We start from the raw sequence: 11,893 nt of genomic DNA on the forward strand, positions 1-11,893 counted from the left end.
TGTGACACGACTAGTTATTTTTATAAGGAACTGTGCAATGTTTTAACACCTTACTGTAAAAATAACGTCTCCCAACACTGCAGATACAGAGCAAAAACCGCCGCTTCGTCTGAACATGTGAGGATCACATCCAGCAAACTGTCTGATTCAGAGCCTCCTACCTGTCCCTGTGACATCAGATCTTGCGTGGGGCGTGCTGGCGCTGTAGGTGGTGTGCTATCATCGGTGGTCTCAGAAGGGTAGGGTGTTAATTGAGAGGGTTTACGCTCAGCAGTAGGTGTCTGGTGAGTTTGTGCAGCATGCTTTGTTCCCCAGATACATAGCACATCATTAGGGCCCCCATTAATGTTGGGACATAGAGTTAACAGCTAAGCAAGAACAGGGCCCTCAGTGTCAAACGCCCTGCTCCATGTGAGCCACCTGCGCCGCACGGTCACCCAACACATTTTAATTGAGCCGCAGAAATAGATCTGACCCCACTGGGAACCATTTTGTTTCTTATAAACCACCTGACATAAGCCTATGGTATTAACACCAACACATACTGTATGCTGCAAAAGGCTGACATGTTTGAAGACCTGAAGGAAGCAGATCTAAAGCCTTGGGGAGCGATAAGAGTGTGAGTATATATTTTTGGCATTCGATTTGGGGTCCCATTGGTGGCATCTGGTTAACAGTTTGTACATTTGTGGTGACAACTTTATCAAAACATCTGTCTGCATTTAGCACTCCATTACACTCGCATAATAGCTTGAGTTGTATTTACTAATCAAACGAGAGAGCACATTTTGAATAGAGATTAAATACTCTGGAAGTCATAAAGTGTAATGTCCACAAGCTCGCTACTCACTATACAAAGTGTCATGTTAACCTCTGGAAAAAAGCACGAGAAATGTCTGAATGGTTTATGGAGAGTCTCAAGGCACTGAGCAAAATGCTTTATAAGACTGGATTTGACAAAGTATTGAATACCCTTTGCTCAGCAGCGTAGTACCATAATTGAACCCAAGGGCAAAAGCACCACAAAATTGCAGCCACTTAGCCACGCTATACTGTACCAAGCATTTAATAATTAAAGAATCATTCCTACCGAGGGATAAAACAACAGCCTGAGAGATACAGGCAATGCCATCTGCAATTAGGCAGAGCTTAGCAGGCTGGTGTCAGAAGAGGTGTCACAGCTGTCCAAACTGTGAGTTTAACCAGTGTATCATGAGTGCTATTAAGCACCAGCTGACCCCCTGATGGCCTTCAGGGTTCAGACTGCCCACGGAGTCTTGTCTTTTTGGAAATGGTGCCCTGGTAAGCTCCTTCATTAGATGTCTCAGCCACCCACTGCGGCTACAATGATTTACCATGAACAAAGGGTGTTCTGAAGTACGGCTTGAAGAGCCGAGACCCGCAGGGACATAGCTAATAACTTATCCTTTCTGTAAGATGTTTGTGGTTGCCAAGCAATGTATTAGCTTTAATATAAAGCTCACAGGTTTTTTTTGCATTTTGTTCATTTTACAGCATCTTTGAAAATAGATCAAACCAGAAAAAGTCACTGTAACTATTTATAAATATATCTTTATAAAAGGTTAAATGGCTCCATGCCAATACTGCAAGCTATTCTAATTTTAAGCTATAGCTGTTTGTGAAGGGTATGACACTTTTCACACACACACACACACACACACACACACACACACAGACAGGCAGACAGACAGACACACACACACACACACACAATACAAATGAAACAAATGAAACAAATTGAAGAGACAGACAGGCAGACAGACAGACAGACACACACACACACACACACACACAAACAATACAAATTAAACAAATTAAACAAATTGAAAAAAAATGCGGAATTATTATTAGTAGTAGTAGTAGTAGTAAACCAGTAGTATAAATTGCTACCCAAAAAAAGTTATTTGGACTAAATAGCAGAGGCCATGTGTAAATATAAAATGAAATAATGATTCAGCCCTCAGGGGAATCAAGATAACATAATGAAACAATGTTGGCTGTGATCATGATGTGCATTTGCCTTGAGAGATTCCAGAACAGATTAAAGGCTTTCAGCAAAACTCTTAAAAGATTAAGGGACCTGTTAATGCAATTATTGTAAGCCTGCTGGCATATATACGTACAACCTAAGATCAGCCGTGAGTGGAGACTGTCCAAATACCAAATACTGCAGCGCTGTTAAATGTATAGTGCTAATTCTGAGTACTGGGACAAAACAAACTACAAAACCGGAAAGAGAAAAAAATCTACTTATAATCAACTAACTAAATAAACAAATGCTGGATTAATCTGTTCACAAGTTTTCACCTATGTTTGGGTGTAATCTCCCACTGTTTGAGCTTTTCACAAAATGCATGTTTTTCCTTGCCTATCACTCAATATGTGTCACACAGTCAGATACAAAAATAATGTGTCAAATATTTATCATACACTTCCTCTACAGGATGGTTTCAAATGATTTCCAGCTCGATCTACTGAACTGGTACCACAGTCAGACAGAATATCTTTAGGTGTTAAGCTAAATTTTGTACTTAAGTTTTTTTTTCCTTGTTGCATATGCGTGACAGAATTGACACATCAAAGTTTTGACAGAAAATAAGCAGAAGCACATAAATAAATAAATAAATAAATAAATATTTAATTAATATCATATATATACCTGTATATATATATATATATATATATACATAATTTGCATACATTTAACATATTTAATTAATTATTAAAATAAATAAAAAATAAATATGAAAGGGCTATATATATATATATATATATATATATATATATATGGTATTCAGATAATGGACATTAAGTTGGTCTGAGGACAGATGGTTTTGAGGGTAGTGAGGCAAATATTTTGATTAAAATAAAGAGATAAATCAAATAAAATGGTACATACTGTATGTGCTAAATCAAATCATCTCAAATCTACTTATAATGTCTGATTCTTTTTAAATGAAAATGTTGCTATTTGAAAAAATAATGGCAGGTAATGCGGTTAAAGTTTCGTTCTATGTCCAAAGGATCAATGTTTGAACATATTTCTGATGTTTTTGTGGTTAATTAAATACCTGAGGCATAAAAATCCTTGCCTTGAAATGAGCTGCTTTGCTCGTATGCCTTGACAAGCAGTTACAGACAGAGGAGGCGTCAGAAGCTTCAGGGACACTTGAAACCAATTCCCAAGCCATCAATGAGCAAACAAGAAAACTCTCAGCTTTCTCAAGGTTGATGTGAAAAGAGTTTCAGGGTGTTGGGGAGAGTGGACGAGGCTACAGGGCAAGGAGGAATAGAATGTGACGAGGACAGCGAGAGACAGAGAGACAGAAAGACAGAGAGGGAGAGACTGCATTTAATCTCACAGTCTTTTATTTTTAATACCCGCAGGTTCTTTTGTTCTCCCTTTGATCTTTTCCTGCCTAGATTTATTGCGATACACCAACAAAGCACAGAATCACCAAAATAAAATAATCAACGTAAAGTATGACTTGACAGCTAATTCCACATCAGAACAACAGCTGTGGGGTGATGAGAGAGGGACGGAGAGAGAAAAGTCGAGCACAATGTCACAAACATACTGCTGAGGGGCTCCTATACAGAATATGACTAGCTCCTTCTTGCTTCTCTTTGAATACCCCGCATAAGCTATCAGCTTGTTTTAGTTAGCTCATAAAGTAGGAATTAGGGGTTAGGCAGGGTGCCGTTGTCCTCTGAAATCCACAACAGAGCCTGTGACGTTCGGAACAAGAACCAACACACAAATCCAGGATCAAACTGGATCCAAACAAACAAACACCATGAGGGACCGCTATAAAGCCCCTGATGTGAAACTCATTCATTCGGTAACTAATTGTCATTCTGTGTGGCATGACAAGTGATGACAGTCTATAAAAACCCAGATGCACATTTGATACAGTCAGGTAGGCAGGTAGGACTGTCAATTGATTCAAAAGTTTTTACCATTTTATTTATTTATTTAGATTTATAATTAATTGCACTAATTTAACAAGTTTAATTAGCATCCCTACACAAAAAAAAGTGCTATCAATAGTGTCTCCAACACAAATACTGAGAAGCAACAGAAGCGTACAGCAATGAACAGAAGAGCTTGCTGCAGTAGATGATGTTGCAGGACAGGCCGTCTTTACTGAAGGCCTGTGTAGACGCAGATGTGCCTCTGTAGACGCAGATGTGCCCCTGCAGGGGTGTGAAGACATAGAGGGGCGGAGAGTGATGGAACATTCGATCTACTGCCCTACTGCTCGCAGCTGGACCATACGCTTGAGAGCCACCAGTGAGCCAAAGAGCCCAGCTCAGTTTTCATTTTCACCTAAGAGGGGCCATTACTGAGACGTCGAACACATCATGTTTATAAAAATTTGTGGCCAGATCAATTATAATCAAAGCACGTGATACTAAAAATATTCCTCTCTTCATCAATTCATGTCATTTACAACTATTTTGACTGATTAAGTGCAATTTTCCACTGAAATGTCCACTGGCTGAAATGTCACACCTAACAACTAACTGCAAATTACTTGAAGGGAAAAATGGAAATTCTGTCATTATTTACTCATCCTCATGTCAAACCTCTATGCATTGTTTTATCTGTGGAACAGAAAAATATATTTTGTTGGTAATCAAACAGTTTCGGTTCCCATTGACTTCCACTGAATTTTTTTGTCCATATACTGGAAGTCAATGGGAACTAAAACTGTTTGGTCACCAACATTCTTCAAAATATCTTCTATTATGTTCCACAGAAAAAGAACAAAAAATAGAAAGTCACATAGGTTTGGATTGATATGAGGGTTAGGAAATAATGACAGATTTGTAATTTTTGGGTGGATTATCCTTTAATTACAATTCAAAGGGAACAGAATTTATGTGTGTGCATGCAGTTTGTATATTTTTGAGTGAGGTAATTATTTTAGCATTAAAGTTAATTGAGTATTTCTGGCTAAATGTAAATTTACAGATGATTAAGAATGTTGAAATTTTTATTCTTCTTCTTCAGGGTGATCTTAATGAAACTGCTAATATCTAAGAAATAATCTAAGATCTTTAAAGAAATTAGAAATTGAAAATTGGCTGCATAAAGTTATTAGGAAATGTGCTGCTATTGAAATTCTGGCTAATACTAATTACTTATTGTTTTTAATTATTTATGATACTGTGTCATATTTTCCACAAACCAATTTATGTTATTACATTTCTATACTATTTTGTATAGAAAAAACAATAAGTAAAAAATAAAACACAACAAATTTAAATTGTAACATGCAATACAAAAATAGGTATTCAATTTGAGATTTGCTAAGTGCATTACATTTAATTAACTACTAGAAACAAGCACAACCAATTAAGAATCCAATATTATTAAATAAATAAATAGCAGCAATGGTACCATGAATCCCTAAAAGATACAAAAAATATATAGTATATACAAACAAAAGTACTTCATGAATGCTTTAAGTACAGTATTAATGTTGTCTTAATGACAATCCTGAGCTGTTAGCATATCCTCATATCCCACAGAGCAGAGACTTGTGTGGAGCATTAAGAGTCAAATCTGCTCTCGTGTGACATTAGGAGCATGCGGCATCCACAAACACCAAATGGAGTTGGAGAGAAAGGTTGGACTGTTCATTCAGACAGAAAATAGCTCTCTTAAAAAGTTGAAAAGTAGTATTTCGCTTCCTCTCCGCACAACTGTTAACATGGGCCATGATGACTATGTGAGTGAGCAGGAGAGAGGAGCGTAATTTGGCAGTGCCCTTTGAGTGCTGTTACATATGGCCCCTGCACACTGTTAGTCTCCCGTGGCAACACTTCCCACAGATGCATCTGCAGTCAGTGAGCCGCTATCACCTTAAGTAGCTGAGTGGCATCAATCTGACGGACACCAACTCTCTGCTTCTCCACAGCCACTGCGCCTGTCAGTCTGTCTATCTGTCCTCCCTCCATCCAGCTCTCTACACCTACCCATAATTCTTGCTCACTGTCACTGTCACCGCACGTCCCCGAGGGACTGCAGGCCACTCCATCCCGGGCTGTGAGCGCTCTGGGATCTGTTGTCAGTGGCTAAGTGCTGTGGCAAAAACAGTTGAACGGAGGGAGAAAAAAAGAGGCTGCAATCTCTCCAGCGGGTTTGACTTCCTCTTTCACACGGGCTGGCTGTGATCAATGACATCGAGTTGAAATCCATTTCGGTGCAATCAATGCGGCACCGGCAGCGGCTCACGCAGAGGACGACTTGCAGGTCTGACACTGCCTTTTTCAAAGATGACCCATCCGCGGCTTTGCTCCGGATCCGCGGCAGCCTGATCATTATGGCACCACTGCATTTCTACAGAACTCGCTCTCTCTTCCTGTTACTGCTTCCTTTTCTAGCCAGCCTCAGGTGAAGCGGCTGACTTCTCTTATTAGCATCATCAAAGACATTCAAAAAGGGATGTAAAACACAAAGATTAAACAAGGGGTACCGCATCTGAACCAATTAGGCAAGTCTGAGCTAGTAAGCCAGTCACCTTCAATTTGGATCCGCACCGATCAAAGGTCTCCTGCTATTTTAGCATGCATTTGCAGTTTGGCACTGTGCCGAACATCCCTGCACAGAGTCAGCAACAAGTCTACAGCCTGAGGCATGAAGTGGGTCGACCGACGTAAGATATAAGACGGCGGATCAGTGGCATCAGGCTGGGGAACATCTGCTGGGAATTGGTGACACATTTGAAGCAGCAGGGGGCGGAATTGGAGGTACTTCCTGAAACTGAAGTAACCGCTCTGAGATCAGGTTGCATTGCTCTCCAGCAGCATGCGTAAACGCAGAGCAGAAGGATTAGCTACTGGTGACATGGCCTGCAACAGAATACACTGTCCTGCTTTTATGTTTCACACCTTAACTGTACAACACACTCCATGTAGAAGCAGAGATATCCATGTCCAAAAACATCTAATCAAAATATATTCACCTTTACATTTTCTCTGCACATACCCTAAAATAGGAGCGAAATTAAGTCATGTTAGTCTCTAAGTAGGTGTGAGAATGTGAAGTGAATTGTGATCTAATTTCAGAAAGATTTCTGATACATCTAAATTAGTTCATATGCTGCTGTGCAAAGGCCATCTTTTTTGTTGTTGTTGTCGGTGTAGTTACAGTATGTTGCCTTTTTAGGGCACAACTATCATAAAAAATTAAGCACACTGATTTTATTGTTCCTTTAATTTCATTTTAGTAACATGTTAAGTGGCCCTTTACATTTAGAACAAACTATGAGTTATGAACAAAACACAGAATATTTATCAAATTAAATAATGTTCTTCTTTTTAAACATTGCACAACATCTCCACCTTTATGAGATTCATACATTTATAATCTTGTATTCTGTAACTGTAGTATGCCTAGTTAGCATATTCATGACTAAAGTCTATATCATCACACTTTGTCTCTAGTGCACACATTAGTGCCACCTAAAACAAACCCTAATCATCAAATTTTTTGATTGGTTTTTAGTAAAGTTTAACCGAACAGTGGGTAATTTAGTGCTAAACATTTTTTATGTTTGACAATTAAAGGCAAAATATTGTACAGTTTGTTATATTTACACTATCATTCAAAGTTTTATGGTCTGAAAGATTTAAAAAAATATTATTTTAAAATAAAAAAAGCTCTCCAAAAAAAGCTCACCAAGGTGATGCTGTATTTATTTGATCAAAAATACAGTAAAAATTGTATATAATATTATAACAATAATATTACCATTTTAGTATCTGTTTTCCATTTATGAGTTATTATATTTTGTATTGAATTTTGAGAAGCCATTATTCAGTGTCACATTATTCTTGAGAAATCATTCTCTTATTATTATCCTCCATTTCTTATTATCAATGTTGAAACCCGTTAAAGAAAGATTTTTTTTATAGGATTCTCTGATAGAAAGTTCCAAAGAGCAGCATTTATTTAAAATAAAAAATCTTTTGTAACATTATAAATGTCTTTACTGTCAATCGTGATCAATCGAATGCATCCTTAATATATAAAAGTATACATTTTTGTCAAAATAAATAAATACATACTGAATATATGATCATTTAGGGCTGAACCCTATATATTTGCCAATTATGTGCTGCAAATGTGCGGTATATATGAGCATGTCTATACTTTGTGGTATATTTCTGTATTTTTACCTCGTTGTCTGGTGAACTCATCTGCTTCATGATGCACCAGGTCAGTCACACATCCCCCATAATGCAGGCGTGACTCATGATCAAAAGCCTTCAGGGTCTCGCTGGAGCTGTAGGATTTCTGGGTGGGTACGCGGCATTCGTCGCTGTCCAAGGAGGAGGTGGTGAACTGGAAATCTTTCCCGCAGCGGCCGTGGGTCAGTGTACGGTGCCGGCGCTCTTTCAGATCCATGACAGCTGCTGCAGCCCGATGATCCGATCAGTCCGCGAGGTGGAGGTTTCAACAGCTGGACAGTCCTTCACCTGGTAATAGAAGACAACACCAATCAATAGAGTACAAAATATATATTCCCTGCTGAAACGACCAGCATGGATTGCTGGTTTAAGCTGGTTAGTGCTGGTTTGGTGCTATTGGACAAATAGAGCCATTGCCAACATAGCAAATCTTATCCACAGAAGCTTTCTATAGAATCCTACTAACTAAGGACATTTTAACAGCACCACAGCATCCAAAATATAGACACGAACAGAATCAGAAAGCTTTGCAGAATTGTAAAGAATTACAACATAAATTATTTACACTCCGTTAGGTTATACACTCTGCACGTGTTCGCTTATGAAACATTTTCACTAATTTGATTATGCTTTCAGCCACCAAAAAGAATGTGGTACTCAGCAATATGTAACACATTTGACCATGTTTTAGCAATCCACAGTTCACCATTGATTTTGTTTAAAGATGAGTACAGAAAAGGGACTGCGAAAGTTTCATTCTATATATTAAAAAGAAAACAAAGCATATCATTCTGTTAATATGCCAAAAGGCTCAATTCTGTCTGTGAACTACATAAAAAAAATATGAAATGGAAACTTTGGCTGCATGGTGCATTCATAAACAAAACAGTGGAGAGACATCTAAACAAAAAGAAGCAGCTGTCATTACAGCCATAATCACAGATGAAATAGTGGAGCTGAGACGTGTGGAGGAGTGAAGTCATGATGCCGGTGAAGAATGAGTGATAGAGTGAAAGCGAGGAGAAGAGGGAGGAGAAAGGAAATGACTTGAGGGCATTGCGAGTCTCTCCCTCATTATCGCAGACAGAGTGAGAAAAGCTCCCTCTGTGGCCGAGAGAGGATAATCACAGATGCCTGGATGTGCTGCGGAGAACAGGGAGCCAAACACAGCCCGGCCCGATCATATCACACGCTCACACACACACACACACAAAAACACCAGCACTAATGTATTTTAAATCCTATGCATACTAGCTGATATCCCAGTACCACCATAAGTTTTTTGTTTTTTTTCTGAAGGTGCTTTTAATGTTAAAATACAATGCTAAATGAAACTACTTTAATTGTATTTTGGAGGTTTTAATACAAATGTGAATTAATATTATTGTTAATATTATTATAACTCGATGAAACACACAGTATTATGTGATTAACTGTGATTTAATCATAAAAAAAACACAATTAAAAAAATTTGGTTAGTATTTTTTTTTTTTGATTAACCATTTTTTATGTGTTTTTTATGTGATTAATCACATTAGCTGTGACTAATTTAATCATTACCATAAGCACATTGCCATTCAAAAGTTTGGGGTAAGAAATTAATTTTTTAGTGAGCAAGGACGCATAAAAAAAATTGCTTACAAGTGACACTAAGGACATTTATTATGTTACAAAAGATTTATATTTCAATTAAATGTTGTTCTTTAGAACTTTCTATTCATCAAATAATCCTAAAACCTGTATGACACATACACACACAAAATCAAAAATGATAAGATTAAGTCTTTCTTGATCACAAAATCAGAATGATTTCTGTAAGATCATGTGACTGAAAAATTCAGCAATCAGAGGAATAACCACATTTAAAAATATATTCAACTAGAATACTGTTATTTTCAATCATAATGTTACTGTTTTATTGCATTTTCAATCAAATAAATGTAGCCTTGGTGAGAAAAAAAATGTATCCGTAAAATTAAACCATTACATAAATGTAGAATCAACAAAAAATACTACTACTAATAACAATAATAAGCTGCTCCAGTTGCTCATAGGACATGTGTGGACAATTATTGTTTGGGTCATAAACAGGAAAGTGGAGAGAGTGTCTGAAAGAGGGGTGCGTAATAAGCATAAACAAAGCACAAAAAAGAATGCTGAATTAATACAGACCATGTAATCTCAAAAACTAAATATGTAAATTTTCTCTGCACAGTTTTTCATTATTATTATTATTTTTTAATTCACCTGTCACTGTGCAACTCTTCAGAGCATGTGCACTACCCACAAAGGCAATGTTTCTGACAAAAAATGCCATTCTAACTTCAGACATGATTCCACGGTTTTATCATGAAAGCGAGTTGACAGTAATTAGACACTAATTAAAAGTAAATTCACCCACACTAGTCCAGCTGCAGGCAGCCTTCCTCCACAAACTCTCACAGTTATTATACCTGAGCTGTCTTGAGTACATAGAACGTCAGGGGGAACTTTAGCTGGCCCCTCTGTGCCTGTCTGTTACTATGTGCGGTCAGAACAAACGCTGCCTGCTCCTGTCCCCCTCAACAAGCGTTCTCCACGCTGTTCCACCTGCATTAGCTTGATTGGAGGAGAAGTCCACTGCCCCAGGGACAGTCCTGCATTCGGAGAGGATGATTTTCCTGCACGGCAACAGATCATTACATAACAACACGGCCACTAGCTGTCCCGCACATACTGAAAATAATTTAATATAATCAGGTCACCTAACATGATAATTATTTACTGTGAAACACTTGCATAAAAGAACAAGAGAGACAAAGCGTGCGACACTGGCTTAATGCGGATTCATTAAAGGCGACTATAAGGTCATTTTAAGATTTGCCTCCAGTGTCTGTTGATTAGAAGCAGATATTTTATATTGAGAAAGGCCTCATTATAGGCTAAAATAAAACATTCAATCACAGAGGCCATTAACGGTTCAGAATGGGAGTGCTTACTACGGCGAATATAAAACGGGCAGAGCTTCAGATTGTGGAACGCAGGAAAAGTCTTTGCTTACAAATGAATGCCCAATTACCGTATATGTATATTCAAATATTAAACAGTCCACTTCAAGTCAAACATTTATTCTATTCATTGCATCTGACCTTTCTTCACTCTACCAGGCCTGCACTGGAAAGCTTTGTTGTGATGTCTGGAGTGGGTTATTTGGTCAGCCATTGGGCTGCAGGGGCCTTTCAGAACACTGATTTCAGGTGCAGTGACATGTGGGTTTCTGCGAGAGCGTCACATGCATGGGTGTGTGGGATGGAGGAAGGGCTGGCTAAAGGAGTGCCCTGGGGCTGCTCTAACACCACAGTGGTGAGATGATGCACGATGGTGTGGAGGAGAACCGGGTCAATATGAGCCCAGGCTGCAGCACAACCAGGTCAGTCTTTCCATTCATTACAGGCAGTGGATGAGAAGTGAGGCCTCAGGGATCAGAGTAGATCCTGCCTCCCTCTCCTCAGGCTCAGCCCACTGATACCCCCCGTTCACAGGACAGCCATCCTCTCCAGAGAGAGTGATGGGGGATATGATGAAAAAAGAGCCATGGAAGGAAGAGGAACAACAGGATGGTGGAAGAATCTAGGACAAGTTATCTTTCTTTCTTTCGTTCCATCCATTCATCTTATCTATCTATCTATCT

The 11,893-nt window shown here is 38.5% G+C and overlaps 1 protein-coding gene across 1 annotated transcript in view; it reads right to left on the reverse strand.

Annotated features, from left to right (window-relative positions):
• Window positions 1–8,508, reverse strand: part of LOC107561160 (teneurin-2-like) — a 19,766-nt gene extending 11,258 nt beyond the window's left edge. The window contains exon 1 of the mRNA XM_016245527.1: window positions 8,212–8,508. Within this exon, the coding sequence (XP_016101013.1) occupies window positions 8,212–8,440 (229 nt within the window). The 5' untranslated portion in view covers window positions 8,441–8,508. The remainder of the gene's footprint in view (window positions 1–8,211) is intronic.
• Window positions 8,509–11,893: the final 3,385 nt, after the last annotated feature.

This window comes from Sinocyclocheilus grahami, unplaced genomic scaffold (genome assembly GCF_001515645.1).
Source record: "Sinocyclocheilus grahami isolate Dianchi unplaced genomic scaffold, SAMN03320097.WGS_v1.1 scaffold23.1, whole genome shotgun sequence".
Taxonomy (NCBI): Eukaryota; Metazoa; Chordata; class Actinopteri; order Cypriniformes; family Cyprinidae; genus Sinocyclocheilus; species Sinocyclocheilus grahami.